At 44.3% G+C, this 22108-nt stretch overlaps 2 protein-coding genes across 2 annotated transcripts in view; both read right to left on the bottom strand.

Annotated features, from left to right (window-relative positions):
- Window positions 1-1930: 1930 nt before the first annotated feature.
- Window positions 1931-10534, bottom strand: slc35f1 (solute carrier family 35 member F1; the record flags this gene model as incomplete). The annotated part of the gene is made up of 8 exons (XM_079214757.1): window positions 1931-2164; window positions 3738-3892; window positions 3989-4041; window positions 5226-5382; window positions 5493-5652; window positions 6226-6353; window positions 6861-7036; window positions 10443-10534. 8 exons carry the CDS (start codon window positions 10532-10534, stop codon window positions 1931-1933), a joined length of 1155 nt encoding a protein of 384 aa, XP_079070883.1.
- A 2155-nt stretch (window positions 10535-12689) lies between these two features.
- Window positions 12690-22108, bottom strand: part of nus1 (NUS1 dehydrodolichyl diphosphate synthase subunit) — a 12374-nt gene continuing 2955 nt past the window's right edge. The window contains exons 3-5 of the mRNA XM_079216149.1: window positions 18440-18592; window positions 16490-16589; window positions 12690-14394 (exon numbers count right to left, since the gene is read on the bottom strand). Coding sequence (XP_079072275.1) covers window positions 14304-14394; window positions 16490-16589; window positions 18440-18592 — 344 coding nt within the window. The 3' untranslated portion in view covers window positions 12690-14303. The remainder of the gene's footprint in view (window positions 14395-16489; window positions 16590-18439; window positions 18593-22108) is intronic.

Here is a 22108-nt window from a genome sequence, read left to right as displayed (position 1 = left end):
GATGTAGAGCGAGTTTCATTCAGCGACATCTTTAAACACAATATTCTGCCATTCTGACTGTTCTTCCGGTTGGGATTGGCAAATTCAAGTGTTCAAAAGCACATTGTTAAAATTTGACACTGAACAAAAAGCGTGTTGGGCGAGGCATTCTGACAAAGACGCTTTATTTTACCATAAGTAACACCATTGTAAACACATTGTAGACATCAAACATGATACAAAACGCCATTGAAAGGGGAGCATCAAGAAAGTCCCTTGTACATAATCCAGACAGAAGATTATGTACAGACATGAAGCGAACAAGAAGCAGACCAAACCGACTGCACAGCCTTATCTTCGGCCCGTAACCCTGTGATGTCTCTCCTGTGAATACACAGGGAAATATATTGCTTCCAATGTGTCATTTTGAACAGAATTCAGACTTAAATAAGAAGAACAGACAAATAATACAAGGAATCAAACAATGCTCCGAAGCCTGGAGCACACGATCCCTCTCATTTAACAACAGCCTCACGCTCCTCAGGGTGCACACTGAGCAGAAAGAAGAACCTGTCAGGTGGGCTTCTCAGCACTCGGTCTCATAAAACCAACACTAAGGCCACATTCACACGGATGTTCATACACCTGAAAATGAACCATATGTGGAAACACGGTTCAGTTCTCGGCCGTCCACAGTGAGGTGGCAAAAACAACAAGAACCTAACTAAACAACTCCTGTCTTCATCACTTTCAGCTGGAAAACAGCAGTTTGGGGAAGGATTAGGGTTTAATAGAACGGCAGCATATCAAACCTCCATTCTGTCACTTCCTGATCACTGACTGCGTTTATTTAAAAAAAAACAAGTGTTTTCCCCGGTTCTGTATTCCTGTTTCATTTCATTTTGCTGATCATTTAACTGGAAGAATTTCATTTAAGCAGTAGAAGTGGTCCAACATTGTCTAAGGGACAGAATTATGGGAAATGATAATAATAATTCAGAGCCAATGGGTGCATTTCCATCCACCTAATTTTATGCACATTTTCAATTAGCGCATAAAACCCCTCGGTGGAAACGCAGATAATTAAATCAAATCCATACTTCCCAAATGCAAGAACCCACCTGACCAGATCCCAAAATAAACTATATTTTTTAATATTTTTTATTAGTTCATAAATGTATTTCCTGTAAATTGTATTTCTCAAGGTCTAAATGCTGGTTGCAGGAAAATAGGCTACTGAATGCTATTTTTGGTTCAAAAGTAGTCAAACTTAGATAAATACATTTGTACCAGCCTATAAAAAACGTGAAAAAATACAAAGGACAAACCTTCAGCAGCCGGTGCAGTATATTTACATACCAGTGTTGCTTTGTGGGAAACAAAGACGCTAAATGGATTTCATGAACTGCCATTCATACGTTCGTTCCCCACTGGAACCTAAACTGGCTCACGTCTGCTTTACTCGCTGAGCTCCTGTGAGCCGGGGGATTTATAAACATGGTAGATTCCAATCAGATAATACAAAATTAAATGAATACAGCGTTAACATGTACACGTGTGAAGCACACACATTCTTGACAGATGTACTGTAAAAAAGAAAGCAGATTAAATACAGTACAAGTACAATACCATCTATTTACATGAATGATCAGCCACTACTGTCTACAGTCTTTGATCACAGTGAACTCAACAGTTTCATTCACTTTGCTATTTGTTTTCACGACATTCTGCTCATTAATTTCTCAGAAACATGTTTTTGTCTTAACTTAGCCACTGAGCGGGTGGAGACTTTGTTCACCAATACCGGCCATTAAATGATAAGCAGGATCTAGCTGGGTGATCACCCCGCCGCCCTGCTCAGGAGACCGGGTACGACCGGCACATTTCGCTGTATACAACTTTGGGCAGAAACCGGAGGCTGCGGCTGGCAGACTAAACTCCCTTCCAGATCTTAGGCGACGCGTACAGGAATCTCGTCCCCCGCCTCGGGTCCCAGGCTGGTGTAGGTGACGGACGGCTCCAGGACTCCAGCGCTGAAGGGAGGCCGGTCGGTGGCCGGCTGGCCGCCTGTGTTCCTGAACTGCTTGTAGACTCGTGGGTCCTGAGCAACGTAGGTGGACGAGGTGGCGTAAAGGACCAGGCCCAAGATAATGATGAAGAATGACAGCAAATAGAGGCTCGAGAACTGCAACACAGAGACAGACTTAGGCAGAAGGCGTTACAGCGGTCTTTACGTGTCGGCGGTCGGAGGACAGCCGTGTGTGTCCTCCGACCTGCCTCCGTGCTCTGCTGCACACAAACAGCCTAAAAGAGCGCTGAGCAATAAATAAGCATAAAGAAACATCGATGCTGGTCTGTTGCCGTCATCGTGCTTCGGGAAACTCAAGTCGGGAAGGGAGAGGCGTTACAGCGGTCTTTACTATAACTTATAATTATTATAATAATTATAATACTCGGCGGTCCGGATTAAAACGCCCAACGGGCCGTAGTTTGCCCACACCTCATCATAACTTCACAAATCCTAACTATAACTGTACATTTGATTATTCAATCGGCACTCGTCCTGCCATGCTTGCATCTTTGATTAGAAGCCAGGTTACTCGAGATGGACAAGCCATAATATCAAGGGCTCTTACTTGTAACTAGCTAGCCAGCTTGAAGGCCTCTCTAGAGCCATTGGTGTGCGATCAAATTCAGAATGAGAGTCTTGGCAGACAGGAAATTCAAAGCCTCAACAAACGGTTGGATTTGCATTTCAATCAATCAATCAGTGTTCATGTTGTTCCCCGACTGTATTGTAATTGGCATAATGTTGCAGACCTAACAATAATACTGCAGCCATTTGGGGCAGATATTTAGGACAGGGTCTATTCATGCTATCCAAATTTAGAATTTCTAACTTGCGAAATCCCTGAGGTTGGACACATCTACAGCTAAATTCATATCCTGAGATAAGATAGGGTTGGTTTTACAGACTGATGTTTCTGTAATACCAAAAATCTTCAATGTCATCCTAAACTGACATGAGACAGGATTCCAGAGGTAGGATGTTTCTGTGATGAGGCCCCAGTTCTCTAAGGTTCTCAAATGAGGGTACGTGAGATTTGAAATATATTTAAAATGAGCATTCATTTAAAAAATCCTTTTGATACAATATAAGTGTAAATTGATAAACTGAATTGTATATATTCCATATTAAATCAGACGCTAATGGCACAATGCTGCGTATTACATCTTTTTTTTCAACCAAAACTGCTCTGCACTGGTCAGGGGGTCCTCGGCTGGGGAACAATATTTCACAGGGGGTACATCACTGAAAAAAGGTTGAGAACCACTGCTCTAAATCTCTTCTGTAAATGAGTGGACAGAAGACAGGCATGGTGCCATTTTTGTATTTGACATAAGCCGTCAACTTGTCTTTGTTGACTAAAGACTCGACAAAGACCCTTTAATAGTCTTTCTATGACAGCTCTAAACAGTGACGTCGGGATATTTTTCAGAATAATATTATAGGGACTCAGTCTCTGTGTCCTGCCCAGAGACTCTCTAGACAACAAAGAATAGATGCCAGTGTTCTGTCACAAGTGTTACTATTACCACAGAATGTACTCCTGTAATACTAGAAAAATGATCAAAATGGATGCAGTAGCATGACGGATATTGTCGTCTATGTGGGTCTTTGTTGTTCCACACAGTCTTCTCGTCAAAACCTGACCTGCATATCGTCAAATAAATGCTTCCTGGCAGTTTGCTCTTACCTTGTAGTGAAAGAGGAAGAGGCCACAGAAGAAGCTGTACAGGTCGGCGGTGAGCAGAGAGAGATTGACTGAGGTGGCGCTAGTTCTCTTTATCACTACCGGCATGAAGCTGTACAGGCCGAACATGAAGGCACTGAAAGCAATGTACAGAAGCCCTGCAGACACACAGAGGGAACAAAGGATGTTGACCAGTTACTGTCATTACATTTTACTTAATTACTTTCTACTTCTGGGTGCATGTGCATTCTCACCTATCTGCCAGTTCCAGGATACCTTCAGCAGCTCCTTGTGTTCCATGATGGCCCTGCAACCGAGCACACACAGAGATGAACCTCATTTTGTCTCATAAGATGTTACAATCATTATTGGGGTTGATACCATTTACTACAAACGATGTTGTGCAAAACAATTATTCAAAAAATAAGATCAACAAATCTGCCAAGCTACCACATTAATACAACAAGACCGTGAAGAACTCCACAGAAAAGTCCATGCTGTGATTTGGTATCTAAAACCTTTCATATTTGGAGATTACAAGAGCAAAAGGGCGATTGGATGGCAAGACCTTCTGTTGTGGAAACTGATCAGAAATGGCCTTATTGTCATTATACCTAGGAAAGCCATACATCCTCTGAATACCCGAGAACTCACAACAGGCCATTTTACTCAGTGAAGTTAACTTTCAAACAATGGCCTCGCCTCAATAAGATAGCTATGGGGACTAACATCATCATGCATGAATACATCTGGGCTCATTGGACCCACAAGACCTTTACAGTCATAGCCAATTTGAAATTTCAAGACTGTTTAGGGACCCAAGTATGCAGATATATTAAAATGCGCTCCTTTAGAAAAGGCAAACATTTATACTGCATGCAAACCACTGCATGGTTTTTGCCCCAAACCATGGGCATGTCTGTAAAGGAACCCATTTTCATCCACATATCTTAAGGCAAAAGATCGATGGACCCCCCTGAATATGGTCATGGCAGTTTTTCCCTCACCAACATTTAGCCTGTAATAAGACAACGTGATGTCGAGCTTTAAACTGAGCATGTACAGCCTCTGGAAGGCAGTAATGTTGGCCAAGGAGTTTGAGAGCATTGAGAGTTTGAGTCCCGTTCAATATTCCATGCACACATACAGGAGGAATGGATGTATCTACTGAGAAGGTTGTCCCACTGAGCTCTACAAATTAATTTGCATTAAACTTATTTCAAAACTTTTGTGGAATGCAACACAACAATCTACGTTAACAACAACAATAAACACATCTTGTGGTGGAATCAGTGGAAAGGTCCGAGTCACATTTAGAAAGGGAGGGTTCTGCCAAAACACAACAGTAAAATAACGTGCAAGAACCTCAACATTAGTTAGTTAGTGCTCTGTAGAGTACAGAGCACGGAAGTACAAGAGATAGTTTGTTACTTTCCACCACTGCCCAGCTGTCATGAGGTGTATCTCTCCCCACCACACACACAAACTCACAACTGGATGCCACTGAAGAAGGATCCGAAGAGTCCCATCATGCCGAGGAACTCCACGCGGCTCAAGTTCTTCACGATGAACTCCTCACAGACGTTGGAGATCCCGTAGAGCGTCGCTCCACCCAGGACCAACAGGTCCCCGAACATCTTCTGCTCTCCTGATAGATGAGGAAGGGCGGAAGGGGACAAACGTGAGCAAACCTGGCCACCTCCACATGTACTCTCCTCTGGCGAGCCGTGCATGGTCAGGAACGCCGGGGGCACTCACCAAGGCCTTGCTGCCGACCAAGCAGGACGTCAGCTCCCACCATGCATCCCACACCCAGCAGACACAGTCCTGCCCCGACAAAGTGGAAGGCCTTGTACCTCACCAAAAGAAAGAACCAGGACAGCAGCAGGACCACTGGGATGACAAAACAGTCCAACAGCTGAGCGGAAGGACGGACACACAAAGACAAACAGATACAGACATGGTTCATCACTTCGGCCTGGTAACCAGTAAACAACAGCAGCAGTGGACTGGGAAATCACCGAGCAACAATGGACTCTCAGCCACAGCATCCCTTCCACCAAGGTTTGAGTGAGTTGTTTGAGCCGGGCCTTTCTGTCCTTGTAAACCTCTGGCTTTACTGGAGGGCTGCACAGCTACAACGAGACCCACAGCACACCTGCTGGATACTGGTCTTAGAGGTTTGTCTGTTGGATTCATTAAGGTTTGGTTTTGGGTTTAAGATGGCGTCTTTAGGTTTGGGCCCAGATATCCAGCCAGAAAGAAACGGAAGTCAGAGCGTCTTTAACTTCTGTACTGTGACGTATTTCACAGGGGAAACGGATTATCTGAGCGGTGTAGAGTAACGAGGGATTCAAACTTTTAAGCCCCAACTTTTCATATCATCCACCCCTAACCCTGACCCGACCCCTAACCACCAGGTGTCTTTTAGGAGGTTATCGTCGTGGTTATTTGGTCAGACTTGACAAAGGTTTTACACACGCAAACTCACCTGTACACTTGAGAGTGTGGTGTACTGGTACGCTTTGAGCACCAGATAGTTGGCCTCGATGTCTATCAAACCCAGAATCATGTATTTCCACCAGCGCCGCTTCAGGATGGCCAGCAGGTTCCCTTCCCCTGAGAGAGAGAGAGAGAGAGGGGGGCAAGTTAAAGAAGCCTTAAAGAAACCAATAGCCCCACAAGAGCCCGCATGTTTCCCCAACATGTGTGTGCTTTTTATAAAAACAGCTAAATATATAAATATAAAAAGATCCACTGCCATAACAGTTTTTTAGCTTCAAACCATCAGGCTGCTAAATGCTAGGAGTGACAAGAGCATTAATCGCACGTTTTGTACGTTGATGAATGATAATTACTGTCCAAATCCCTGTTGATTAAATGAATAATGTATATATATGTATATAATGTAATAATGTATATTAAATCAACATGTCGAATAGCATCAAAGTGGCAAAAATGTGTGTGTCCACCTGGGTGTCATGTTTCGCGTCACTCCGTGAATACTGCAGTCACTTTCTGCTGCTGCTGTGGGACTCAAAGCTTTTAACAATAATAATCTGAGTTTGATATTAGTTATTCTGGCACACACACACACACACACCCCCCCGCTTCTAGCTGCCGTACCTTGCCTGACTGCCAGTGTGGTGGTGTAGACCAGAAACAGCAGGATGTAGTTGAGGAAGCTCTGGAACACCGGCGTGTTGGCATGGAAGTCGTCTGCCAGGTACTTGCTGGTCAGACTGATGGCACAGATCAACAAGGACAGCACCTGACCCAGGGCGAGGGTCACCAGCAGGTCCCTGCAGAGGGAGGACGCATGTCCCATTGAGGTGATTTGATATGTCATTTGCACATTCAGCCGGTACAGAGCAGCATTATGAAGATATATAGTTTATAGACAAGTTCAGTGGTCACTTTATTAGGTACATGCTTGTGTTGGTAGGAGCCCCCTTTGCCTCCAGTATAGCCGGACTTCTTTGTGGCATACACTCAACTATTCCCTGGAAACATTGGCTAGATATTTAATATCCATGTTGACATGTCTGTTGCCTTCCTGCTAAGAGTTTCCCATCCACCGCGGCCCAAAAGGACACGTAACTTGATTTGTCAGACCAGGCAACGTATTTCTTGTCCAGGTTGGTGGAGCATGTGCTCCCTGTAGCAGTGGGACCATAGACTGTATGTGAGGAGAGGATGGAGTCATCATCACGTCATCCATTGGTTTGTGGACTGCGGTTTTGGAGCCTTGAGTTTGGCACATTGTCCGTCGCCATCTTGTTTTTTGGCAACCAGAAGGGACGCCAGAGGGCTTAAATATCCGCAAGCTTCTGTTCGCAGTAGTTAAAGGGCAGCACACTGCAAAAATGAAATTTGGGCCAGACAATTTAAGAACTCTGATTTGTCCTCATCTGAAAGGAGGCAGATCAATTCTGGTAATAATGAACTGCAACTACTAGTTGTGACTGGAACCCTGGAGTTGTCTGTGCAGCCTCTTTCCTGTTAGACAACAGGCCGGTCTGGTATCGGATACCATTATTTAATAGGTCATTTATATTGTTATATTTAGTGTTGCATTTGGTTATACAAAGTTAGAAAAGCCATTTCAAAGATGCTGATTGCTGTAGAAGAATGATCACAGCGTATTATTATTATTATTAACACATGATCAGATCTGTACCAAAGCATTCCTTATCTGTTGTGACAAAAATAACTAATAATAATCATTTCATTTAAGTATTAGTAAATCGTCTTTTTAAATGTTTTTTTTTTAGATTTCATGTTCATGTGGAATAAGCATATATTTCAGTCATAGATTACTACGGAACTAACTACTGACTAACTACTGACTTATTGCTAACTACTGACTAACTACTGACTAACTAACTACTGACTAACTAACTACTGACTACCTACTGATGTATTACTAACTAACTACTGACTAACTACTGACTTATTACTAACTAACTACTGACTAACTAACTACTGACTACCTACTGACTTATTACTAACTAACTACTGACTAACTACGGACTAACTACTGACTAACTACTGACTTATTACTAACTAACTACTGACTAACTACGGACTAAGTAACTACTTACTTATTACTAACTAACTACTGACTAACTACGGACTAACTACTGACTTATTACTAACTACTGACTAACTAACTACTGACTACCTACTGACTTATTACTAACTAACTACTGACTAACTACGGACTAACTACTAACTACTGACTTATTACTAACTAACTACTGACTAACTACGGACTAACTAACTACTGACTAACTACTTACTTATTACGAACTAACTACTGACTAACTACGGACTACCTAACTACTGACTAACTACTTACTTATTACTAACTAACTACTGACTAACTACGGACTAACTACTGACTTATTACTAACTACTGACTAACTAACTACTGACTACCTACTGACTTATTACTAACTAACTACTGACTAACTACGGACTAACAACTGACTACCTACTGACTTATTACTAACTAACTACTGACTAACTACGGACTAACAACTGACTAACTACTGACTTATTACTGACTAACTACTGACTAACTACGGACTAACTACTTACTTATTACTAACTAACTACTGACTAACTACTGACTAACTACGGACTAACTACTGACTTATTACTAACTACTGACTAACTAACTACGGACTAACTACGGACTAACTACTGACTTATTACTAACTACTGACTAACTAACTACTGACTACCTACTGACTTATTACTAACTAACTACTGACTAACTACGGACTAACAACTGACTAACTACTGACTTATTACTAACTAACTACTGACTAACTACGGACTAACTACGGACTAACTACTGACTAACTAACTACTGACTTATTACTAACTACTGACTAACTACGGACTACCTAACTACTGACTAACTACTTACTTATTACTAACTAACTACTGACTAACTACTGACTTATTACTAACTACTGACTACCTACTGACTTATTACTAACTAACTACTGACTAACTACGGACTAACTACTTACTTATTACTAACTAACTACTGACTAACTACGGACTAACTACTGACTTATTACTAACTACTGACTAACTAACTACTGACTACCTACTGACTTATTACTAACTAACTACTGACTAACTACGGACTAACTACTGACTTATTACTAACTACTGACTAACTAACTACTGACTACCTACTGACTTATTACTAACTAACTACTGACTAACTACGGACTAACAACTGACTTATTACTAACTACTGACTAACTAACTACTGACTACCTACTGACTTATAACTAACTAACTACTGACTAACTACGGACTAACTACTGACTTATTACTAACTACTGACTAACTAACTACTGACTACCTACTGACTTATAACTAACTAACTACTGACTAACTACGGACTAACTAACTACTGACTAACTACTTACTTATTACTAACTACTGACTAACTACAGACTAACTAACTACTGACTAACTACTTACTTATTACTAACTAACTACTGACTAACTACGGACTAACTAACTACTGACTAACTACTTACTTATTACTAACTAACTACTGACTAATTACTGACTAACTACGGACTAACTACTGACTAACTAACTACTGACTAATTACTGACTAACTACGGACTAACTACTGACTAACTAACTACTGACTTATTACTGACTTATTACTAACTAACTACTGACTAACTACTAACTACTGACTAACTACTGACTAACTACAAACCAACCACCACCCACTGGCCCCAGTGCCATGCAAGGTCTACATTGGGGGCGTGCGCGCGAGTGCATGAGCCATACAGACGGATGAGAGTGAGCATGTACACAAACACCACGCAGCACCCTGTCTCCAGCAGCAGGAGGGCAGGAGTGGAGACGCTTGAAGACACGCACGCACACACACACACACACACACACACACACACACACACACACACACACACACACACACACACACACTCGCGCACGCGCACATACACGATGTGCACGCAAAGGAAGCTGCATGTTGTGTTGACTCGTCTGTTGCACGTCACTCCGCAGCAGCAGCGGACTGATACGAGGTTACAGGTTGAAACAAAAGGGTCCGCGGTGACGCGCTGCTGAACGGGCTGAATGCATAGAAGGGATGCACGCCTCGGATCACCATCACCATCACCATCACCATCATCTTCTTACCTGGTTAAGACCCTCCGGACCCGCTGGTAGAGGCTCGGCGTGGAGCCCGTCGCTCTGGGAACGCTCTCCACTGTGGAGACGACAGACATCATTCTGTGTGGAGCCAGACTGAGACCAGCGCATTCTGCTGCGGGGAGGGGGAGGAGGAGGGGGTTGGGGGGGGGGGGAAAGGAGGAGGAACAGGAGGAGGAGGAGGAGGAGGAGGAAGAGGGGGAAGAGGAAGAAGAGGAAGAGGGGGAAGAGGAGGAAGAGGGGGAAGAGGAAGAGGGGGAAGAGGAGGAGGAGGAGTGGGGTGGGGGGAGAGGAGGAGGACGAAGAGGGGGATGAGGAGGAGGGGGGGAAGAGGAGGAGGGGGGGGAAGAGGAGGAGGAGGAAGAGGAGGAGGGGGGGAAGAGGAAAAGGAGGAGGAGGAGGGGGGAAGAGGAGGAGGAGGGGGAAGAGGAACAGGAGGAGGGGGGGGGAAGAGGAGGAGGAGGAAGAGGAAGAGGAGGAGGGGGGGGAGGAGGGGGAAGAGGAGGAAAAGGAGGAGGGGGAAGAGGAGGAGGAGGAGGAGGAGGAGGGGGGAAAGAGGAGGAGGAGGGGGAAGAGGAGGAAGAGGAGGAGGAGGGGGGGAAGAGGAGGAGGAGGGGGGGAAGAGGAGGAGGAGGGTGAAGAGGAACAGGAGGAGGAGGGGGGAAGAAGAGGAGGAGGGGGAAGAGGAGGGGGAGGACGGGGGGGATGAGGAGGAGGAGGAGGAGGGTCACCTCAGCGAAACCCTCCCGGTCAGACGAGTTGTAGTTCAGGAGGAACCAGCCCACCTCTACTGGACAAGACTCTCCAGGTTCAGACCTGCGCTTCACGTGGAGAGAGCTCGTCGCACCACAAGGGGGCGCCCTTTCAGCCTCACGGGAGGATGACGCCATGCATCAGGATGTGTGTCAACGAAAGAGCTACCGCTCAATGACGTCACCGCGTGGACTAGTATGGGGTTAGTTCAGTCTCATAAATGACAAATGCCCACAGAACAATTCACAAATATATTCGATTTACAAATGTACACAGAAGGGTTTATAACATTCGGAGGTGATCAGTCAAACAATGGTGTCTGGTACACACATCCAACATCTTAACTGTACCAGACCACGACGATGACCACGAGCATGGCCTCGACCACGACCTCTACCACGACCATGAAGATGACCACGACCATGAAGATGACCACGACCATGAAGATGACCACGACCATGAAGATGACCACGACCATGACAGCGCTCACCCGGAGGATCCCGCATCATGCAGGGAGCAGCTCAGCTTGTGTTGTTCCCGTGTGTGTTCACTGAAACTGGGAACACAAAACACACAGTGGCCCAGAACTGTCCCACGACAAGACAAGAACTATTTCTTAAAATGTTGATGGCGATGAGACAGTTGTGCATTAAATGGAAGGAAAGGATTCGGTTGCTGAATGAATTGGCTTTTCTCTCCTCTAAATCTCTCCTTTAATGTACCACATGGTGAAAGAACGTTAATGACAAGGGCCTCCGCTCCATGTCAGCAGCCTGTAACTCCACAAGAGGAGGAAGACGCCGCCCTACAAGGTACAAGTTTGGGCAACTTTCTCAAGAAAAGAAAAGTTAAGATATGATCTCAGGGTACAAACACAGCCACTTTCTTTAAAAGGTCTTACGTGTTTGAACTTACTTGTATGTCAGTGGCGGCCGTCAGGGCCTTCTAAGCCTTCTCTGGTGGCCTAAACATAATCACAAAGTTATAGCTATTTTATAATTTAAAAAATATATTATTTTATTTTTTATAATTCAAAGTTATATCTATTTTATAGTTTAATTGTTTTTCACAAATGCACTACATGTATTATAATACTTTTTCCCTATTAGCTTGTTTTCTCATGTCACAGCTGCTGTGTTCCTCTGTTGCTCTGCTTCAGCCTGCTGCATGGCGCTGTGGGGCCGCTGGTTAACAGCTCATCCAATCACATTTCACCTCTGTTGCTCTGCTTCAGCCTGCTGCCGTCAGCTGCTAAACTAAACCGACAGCAGGCTAGTTGCCAAATCCACGGCCCACCACTGTTGTATGTTGTGCAAACTTTACCTGTGACGACCCGTACTGAAAGAAAAACAATTTGTGGCTGCAGCACATTGTGGTTTAAAACTCAAATGCTCTACATTTGTACCTCATTGTTTTGCTCAACAACAGGAAAGCATGAAGTGAAGGAGCCAAGCATCTGGAGCATGAACACGTCTCATTTATTTCCTTTGTGCAATAAACTGCAACAACCAGATGTCTCAACTCATGTTGAGTTCACATCCACGTCTGTCCAAAATGTCCTCCTCATCATCATTTTATCCTGTGAGATGTTTGTGTGAAATTGTCACAATAAGCACGAGTTCTTGAATTATGTCCACAAAAAAAAAAGGTTTCACAAGGTCACGGTGACCTTCACACCACCAAATTATAATCACTTGACCTTTTGGTCAACTTTTGATTTAAATTACGTTCACAAGCACGTGCCTGATGTGAGGTCACAGTGACCTTAACCTGCAAGTTTTAATCAGTTCATCCTTGAAGAAAAAAGTTCCCTCCTGTTGTTCACATTCACAAGAATGAACAAGACCCCAAAACATTGATTTATTTTCATGCACAGGAATAAAAAAATAAAAATAAAACTGCAAGTTAAAATTTGCCAGTGTTTTCTCCTGTGGCAGTTTGAACCAGAGAAACTTTTTATTATTTCCAAAACAGATTTTTTGATCTTTTTCCACAGCAAACATTTGGTCACAACACGAAAAGCATAGGTGAAACAATTCTTATAATCTTTGGGCGTTACACCTGTGTTTGACACGTCTGGTAACCGGGATGTTAACGCCGGGTTACTCCTCCAGATGAGCTCGTGTTTCTGGACAACCTTCTCCTCAGTGATGTCACCATGTTTCAAGTGGTCAGATTTTGACTTAAGAGAGCGCAACGGTTAATATCAATGATCATAACGTTTGTCAAATCTGTGAGGACAGTCGTGTGAAATGTCGTTCAAATAGCAGTTTGACACGATGTCTGAACTGGGGAGGATATACACGTCAGTATGAGACTTCAACACGGCCCTGTGTCCAGGGGGAACTCACTTCAGTACGCTGTCAGTCAGGATGAGGGAACATTGGGGACTTTTGTCTTTTAAAGTGCCGTAGAATTGGACTGAAGGCAACCAGTGCATTTTCTTTATTTCAGAACTTGGACAGTCCAACACGAGCCTGGAGGAAGCCTTGTGATGCGTGAAGCAACGCTGCATGGTCACACCGCTGAACTGGAGGCCACCGGGACAACAAACACAGCCACATCACGTTATCATATTTACACATCATTAACCGCTCCGTCCCCAAGCTCAACTTCCTCTGTCGTTGGGCAGTCGATTCCCTCTCCGAGACGCAGCTGGATTTCCCACCGGGTGCCTAGTGCAGACGGGCACAAAGCCTCGCTTCTTCTTTTGTCCTCCGCCGAGTGAAGAAGAGTCTTTTTCCAAGTCTGCGAGCAGAAAACAGCAGCTGGAGACTGAATGCAAACAGTGAGCCAAAGAGGGGTCAACAGAACGGGGTCTGGTGGACCAGAGTCTGTGCAAACAGTCCTCTTGTGTCAGTGGGTGCTATTTTCCTCTCGGCTTCCAGAAGTCCTGGAATGTGACGTTCTAATGAGACAAGAGCTGGTGGCAGGAAGTGAGCTGCTGGTCTTCTGGCCTCTGAGCTTGTCTTCGGAGTCCGTTAAAAGGTCCAGGAGACGGACAGCGTTGGGCAGAGGAGCGGCGGGGACACAGTCATGTCCAAAGTCTCCTCTGGACCGTGTCGCCCACCACACCTCTTTTCTGTTTGAGGGGCATCAATGGCCCAGCCGCTGCTGACAAGAACCGAACCGCTGCAGGACGCCCAGCAGGTCCTCATAGGACACGTTCCTGTGGGAGGGCAGCGAGCTGAGGACAGAGGACACACACTGTAAACATGACACACTCTGCCAGGGCCCTGTTCCTCGTACCTGGCTTACTGAGTTAGCGGCTAATTGTCAGGATAAGATGACGTAGGTCAGGCTTTCTCGGTTTCTAGAAGCAAGCTTAGATTAATCACCATAGCAACACATCCAAAAATGTAAACCTGCTCCCGGGCAGGCTTACTGAAATTCACTGGATAAGATGGACACTCCCACGGACAAAAAAGGCAGCTTCTTCCTCATTGATGAAGGAGCGATATTAGTTATATTAGTTATATAGGGAGAGAGTTCTTTCAGATCACCAGGATCCATCCTTAACATCATCATGACTTCCTGTACGCGGCGATATAGATTCTGCAGACAAGGAATAATTTATTTAGAGAGCTTCTCGAGCCGCGGACATTGATCACCACAGGCGCAGCTGATCGCCGTCTCAGACACAGACTATTGTAATGGGAAAATATAGTGTTGTAATGTTGTGGGGTTAATATAGCCTAAAGTAAACCTTAGATGACCCTCAGAGGTGAGGGACCAAATGGCCGAGGCAGGAGATGGGAAAGTACTGGGATCAGAGAGCTTAGTGACTTGTCTTCATTTTTAAATGGAGGGGTCGTAAACAGATAAGGTGTTGATTGTCAGGACAAAGGGGATGTAAGGTCTGTTTGGCGGGGACAGTGGGGGTTCATGTTTTTCTAACAGACTCAGCTACTTGGTCTCCTTCATTGGGGGGTTTGGAGGCGGCGACCTCATGGTGTTGATTCTGTGTTACAGGCTGCGCTAGTAGCCGTGACAGACTTTTCCTTCCTGCAGGAATAAACGGACTTAAGACAACTTTGATTCAGAGACTTCATTCCTTTTTAACAGATATGATACAGGAAAATCTTCCAATACAGTGTCAGCCGCTGCATGCCGCGCTGTTCTTAAGTTCATTTAGCTCTTAAGAAACTTATGGATGTGTTCTGATTATGAATAATACATACATACTGATCCGCCCATACACATATTCAAACTCCTAGTTATATAGTAATCTACACATACATGTATATACAAATATATATAGTACATGATTCATACAGTACGTATATCCTCATAAGCAGGCATGAAAACGGGTCAGGGGTGAAAAAGGTGAGAAGGATATTACCCCTCTAGGGGGTCCGGGGGCATGCTCCCCCGTAAGAAAAATGTAAATATTCCATATTTTAAAGCATCAATCTGATGCATTTTGAGATGCTTTGTTTGCCAACCTGGTGAGAGCTGGAGAAACTTAACTTCAGCCATGAGTCAAAAATTATTATGGCCTCCTTACTAAGTATTATGCAAGCCATTTCATGCCAGCCTGTCACTGGGTCTAACATTTACAGTCAGACCTACAAACTCATGAGGGTGAAAAAGGTGACACCAGCGGGGCGGGGGGGCAGTGACGGGCGAGTCAGTCTGCCCTGGTCCAGCCCCTAGATATGCTGCTATTGGACTAGACTGCTGGGGGACATCTTAGGATACACTGAGCTCCTCCTCTTTCTCTCCTCTTCTTCCTCTCCTTCTGGATGAATTCATGTCCCATCAATGCACATTACTAACTCTACTTCTTCTCCGGAGTCTTTGTGCTTCCTCTCCTCACAGGATTGATCTCTCTGGTCCTGCCCGACACCTACTGCTATTATCATTATTAGTCGCATTTCTATTATTACCGATACCATTAATGCTATTATGATCATTGTTATTCTACTATATCCACTGTTTGTTTTGGTAGTTCACCAAACTAACACTAACTTCTTCATCATGCCTACTACTCATTCTATGAATAATTTCTGTCATGTAATGTGCTGTGACTCTGTTACGTTGTTCATTCTGGTCACATGACATCTATTGCTTCTGTCCATCCGAGGAGAGGGATCCTCCTCCTCAAAAATTGGCACAAAATGAAAAAAGTTCCTTGCAGTAGCTTTAATATGACAAAATAGAATATTAAAACCTTAATCTTCTCCTCCGTTATGCAAATCAGGACCAATTTATAAAACCCAGTGTCTCTGTCATTGATATCTATTAATTTGACACAAATAGAAACTCAGACAGCAGCTTACATGAATTCGGTGAGTCGGATGTGCCAGGGCAGGAAGCCCAGGGTGCTGTCCACGGGCCCAAACTTCACCACCAGCTCAGGGTCCGGGACGTTCTTGGACTCTGAAACAAAGGAGCATAAAGAGGGCAGCATGTCATCTTTTAACACCTGTACTTGTAGAGCGCTTTCCAGTCTTCAGAGCACTCAAAGCGCTACTCGTCATCATTCACCCATTCACACACTGATGGGAGGGGCTAAGGAGCCACACACACACACCCCGTTTTGACCGCAAATAAAACGTCAAAATTGCATTTAAATAAACCTAATCATGAAATGGTGATGAGCGTTATACAGTGGGTGCCATCCAGCAATAAATAAGTGTGCAGAAGGTTTTGTTTCACTCTGAATCTAGATCATCACGAGTGGCCGGTCGCAATTGTTAGGTAAATCGCCATTTTGCACAATCTGGGGGATTGTGTTTCCATCAGCCGGGTGAATGAGGTGTCTCCTTGAGCACAAGGTTCCAATGCGAGGGAGAAAACATGGGGAAAGAGCTCGGCTGTACATGCAGTCGTCGCTTCCATACAGATTTTCTAATGATAATTCACACAAAAATGTCTGGGCTGGGAACCAATTGTCAAAAATAAAATGACGTCCTCTGTCTTCCAAATCACTCTTCCTCGACCTTCGAAGGGAAATGTCACGAGGTCGAGGGAAGATGAGGACGACGATTCATAAGGGACAACTGCGTTGCTCAGAAATATGACTCCCCTTACATGACGGCTACGTAATTACGACGCAAGGCGGATGTTTTGGACGTGGGTTATGAATTGTAGGCGACCCGCCTCCCTTGCTTTGGTAAAGAACAAAGTCTCCCCTGTGCCTTCCCGGTCTGGAGGCTTTGCGTTTCCCCGTTGCATATTCAATTTTGCAACATAAAAATTGAGCCGCCTTCCACATCAAGTAAATGGCTTCAATGAAAACTGTGCAGCAAGAGCACGAGGTGGATTACAAAGTAATACCTCACAGTACGACTACTCCATCTGTGCCTTTATAGACTATCAAATAAAGAACATTGCAATCACTTTCAAGTAAACCAGATCGCTCCATCAGACAACAATAAATACATGTGCTGCTCCCTTTGTCAGAACAATGAAGTTATATCCGTGCAAAAAATAACTAATATTTAGTTACTACTAAATAGCGTATTGTGGAAAACAATAAGCACATTTTTTGCAAAACCAAACAGAATGAGTTCAGATGCGTGAGCATCAGGTTGTATCAGTATTAGTGGCTGCAGGAGCTGCTTTCCTCTACACATCTCAGTTCATGCTCTATGTGGAGTTTAGATCTGTACATCATACACATCCTGACCAGACACAGCCGGACGTCTCAGTGGGAAAGTATACTGGTGCGCGCGACTGGTGGACTGGACATGGGGACACGGTTCCTAAACGGTGTCCCCATGTCAGAAGTGCGGATGTGGAGGTGATCGACCTGGCCGATCTACGCCCACTGAATGAAAGCACATAAATAATCCCCGTCAGATAAATAGAGCCATATAACGATAGCGTCTGTCGGCCGATTAGTTGGGTCGATTTCCCCACAGTCGGCCAATGTGTGAGCAGCTTCTCCCCTGGAGTCAAAGAGATCCGCTGGGCGCCGTGTTGGCGTCATAGCAGCTACGATCAACTTTCACCACAGAGTCGGTGTCAGCAGAATATTTAACAGACATTGATTGCAAAGTGCTTAACATACGATTATACCAGTTACATTTTTATTTTGTACGTTTGTATATTTTAGGATAGATCCTTTACCTTCTAGTGACTTGTTTTCTATTGAGCTAGCAATAATAATATGAACGATAATGATGATAGTTTTGTATTATTTATCTTAAATGAGTGCACTTCAGAAAACAGAGACAATAATAATAACTGTTACATACATTTTTTTCACACACACACACACACACCTCTGAGCAGTACGTCCAGCATGGACACGCTGATGTCCTTGGAGCTCCTCTCTTTGTTCTCCACAGAGCGACAGAGCTGCTGCGCTGCCTGGACGATGCTCTGCTTCCCGTCCTCTGGAGACAGAACCTTCACCGAGGGGCTGCAGGACACCACTGAGAGACACACACACACACACACACACACACACGTAACCTGTAGGGCTGCAGGACACCACTGAGAGACACACACACACACACACACGTAACCTGTAGGGCTGCAGGACACCACTGAGAGACACACACACACACACACACACACATGTAACCTGTAGGGCTGCAGGACACCACTGAGAGACACACACACACACACACACACACATGTAACCTGTAGGGCTGCAGGACACCACTGAGAGACACACACACACACACACACGTAACCTGTAGGGCTGCAGGACACCACTGAGAGACACACACACACACACACACACACGTAACCTGTAGGGCTGCAGGACACCACTGAGAGACACACACACACACACACACGTAACCTGTAGGGCTGCAGGACACCACTGAGAGACACACACACACACACATGTAACCTGTAGGGCTGCAGGACACCACTGAGAGACACACACACACACACACACACACATGTAACCTGTAGGGCTGCAGGACACCACTGAAAGACACACACATGTAACCTGTAGGGCTGCAGGACACCACTGAGAGACACACACACACACACACGTAACCTGTAGGGCTGCAGGACACCCCTGAGAGACACACACACACACACACACGTAACCTGTAGGGCTGCAGGACACCCCTGAGAGACATTTTAATTTTAGAAAATGTGTGTGTGTATATATATATATATATATATATATATATATATATATATATATATATATATATATATATATATACACACACACACACACACACACACACACACACACACACACACACACAACCTGTAGGGCTGTTGTGAGATTCTGGATTTGTACACAACAGATCATTGGTTTTATGCCCAGAAAACCGTCAAACATTTTACAATTCTTCCTAAAATGTACCAAGCCATATGGTCACATTTCAATAATTGACTGAATATGTAATAACTTAATTTATCAGTCATTTGAGAAACAACTGAGACGGCAAATCTAATACCTGCATGAAATGAAGCATTAGTTGAGTATGAGTGAACACTTAAATCATTTATAAAGCATTGTTCCACACTTTATACATGATGAGTCACCATTTGTAAATATGAACTAATGCTTCATAGCGTGCAGTTATTATAAAGAGGTACCACTTTATAATAACTGCACGCTATGAAGCATTAAAGTATTACAGAATGTTATACAACTTTTTGAATTAGATCAGTATAACAGACCAAATCATGTATCTCATCTATTTTGTTATCTAGATCTACTAAAACTGATGCTAGTGGTTCATAAAATGTATGAAAACACCCTTTCAAGCAAGAGCCCTCATCCGTAGAACACAACGCAGAGAAGAAGCCTCTCACTGGGAGACAGAAGGAAACGACGTACCACTGGGGACACGATGGACGTAGAAGACACAGTCCTTCAGAAATCAATCACTTTTCTGACCTCACCCTTCTGCTCCTACAGAGTGACCAACCAGTCAGGACAGAGGCCCTGAATGTTGAAACCAATCGGAAGATGAACGGATGGCTCGCCGATCACTGGAAAGCTTACAAAAGTTCACTACATCTGGTGATTTTCTTTTCTTGTTTTGGGGTTATTTTGCAAAAAAAATATATAAGGTACAAGGCAGACAATGGGCAGGGCGGCTGGCACCTGCCTGGCAGACCAGTTCTAGCTGGTGCAGACTTCTTCATGGAATAGCTGCATTCCTGGATGTGACCGCCTCAACACAGCCCTAATATTCTGTTGGATTATATTAGATTTGCATAATATTAGTACTTTTATAGTTCTGTTCATATGTCCTGAACCATTTTAACCGTTTTTTAAAAAAGAATCCATCACAAAATAATTAAGGTTGACAAAAACATCATGTAGAGATTGGGAAGATATTGTTTGACAATAACTACTGATTGATTATAAACTTGAAAAGTCTGATACAAATACAGCAACGTTGTCAACACACAGCTGTGATTTTGGTCAAGAAAAACAAATCTCGTTTTATGAATTTGTCATTGTACAATGAGGCTTCAAAAACATTACATTAATGCTAAAATCATTGTCGTCATTGTACTAAACTAGTAAGAGATCAAAACCAGTGGATGTGTGGTTTTTGTGGGCTAGCTGACGCTGTCAGTTTCTGGCCTTTGTGTCCCAGAAGAACGTCCCTAGAAAACCGTCCAGGCTCTGATTCCCCCGTGACCTCTTAGGGCTGCCGCATGGCAAATCAAGTGCCCGAGGACTCGCAGACATTTTGAGTTCTTTACGCACACTTTCTGTCAATCCACATTCCTGCAGACTTTGCCTGAGGGAATTACCCACAATTCATAGCGTTGTGACATTAAATACATGGTTATTGGGTGTAGAAAAAAAAAAAATATATATTTAAAAAAAGGTAAAGGACAGCACAAAGCGTGGCGTATTATATTTTCAACAAAAGCAATAATATTAAGGATGTAAGATACTCAGAGGAGTAGTAATACAAGAAGTGGGCGTGGTCACATTACATTACTGCTGCTTTCAAGCCTTGAGTTCACCGTTTGGTCGTCGCCATCTTGACTATTTGCAACCAGTGAACGGAAGTCACCATATTTGGAATGTGGAGGAGTGACGTAGTGACGCCGTATACGGCTCTGGTAGCAGCAGAGACCTGTCAATCACCTTGTAGCCCCGCCCTACAGCGTCCCCTGCTTCATGGTCTGTGTGACTCTAAATGACCATCATCTACTAAATGAACATCATGCTGAGGGAGCAAATCAAGAGAGTCATTCTCCCATAGAAAGAGATGTCGCCTCCTGCTGGTCAGGAGAGAGAATGCAGGTTTAAGAAACTTCCACATTGGCTTCACTTTTCAGAACCGGAGGCTGCTGCCTGGTTTTACTTTTCTTTTTTTTTTTACAACTACTTCTTGTCTCAAGGCTCTTTCTACTCAAATCAGGCAAAAAACATGGAAAATTAAAGCCGAGGTAACGAAGACAACCATCTACTAGTACAGTGATTCTCAACTAAGAATCGCTGCACTAGGTCAGTGTAGTCCCTGAGGGTTCAGGGTTCAGGGTTCAGGCCTCAGGCTTTGTGGGCCTTAGACCACAGAGGAATGCAACCGTCCCGCCCTGGCATTCATCCAATAGATGGCAGAAACAACAGGCTGATCCTGTTGCATCCGTCATGTTGCCCTTATTCCAGTCTCCTTTACTCTCAAAACAAAGCGGGTTGTTCAAACAGAAAGATCGGAGGGGCTTTGGGCTCATTTCATCCAAAGGGTTCTGAGGAGGCGACATCAACGCTAACGTCATCATGTCAGCCAGCTTATGTACTGTAACTGTTGTGGCAACGCTCCACGTGTCCGTGTGCCGGCCAGTGCAATGCCAGGTTAGGGGTTAGGGTTACTAACCACACGGCTGAGCAGCAAACCTCTCGCACGCCAAGACGCCAAGCATGAGGCGAGGACCAGTCTCTGTGGCGCCGCCCTGCTGGAGCATAACGGGACCTATGAGTGTCAACAGCCATCGCTTCACTTTGA

Source organism: Taurulus bubalis, assembly GCF_910589615.1.
Source record: "Taurulus bubalis genome assembly, chromosome: 3".
In the NCBI taxonomy this organism is placed as follows: Eukaryota; Metazoa; Chordata; class Actinopteri; order Perciformes; family Cottidae; genus Taurulus; species Taurulus bubalis.
This window is presented reverse-complemented; position numbering and strand designations above follow the sequence as displayed.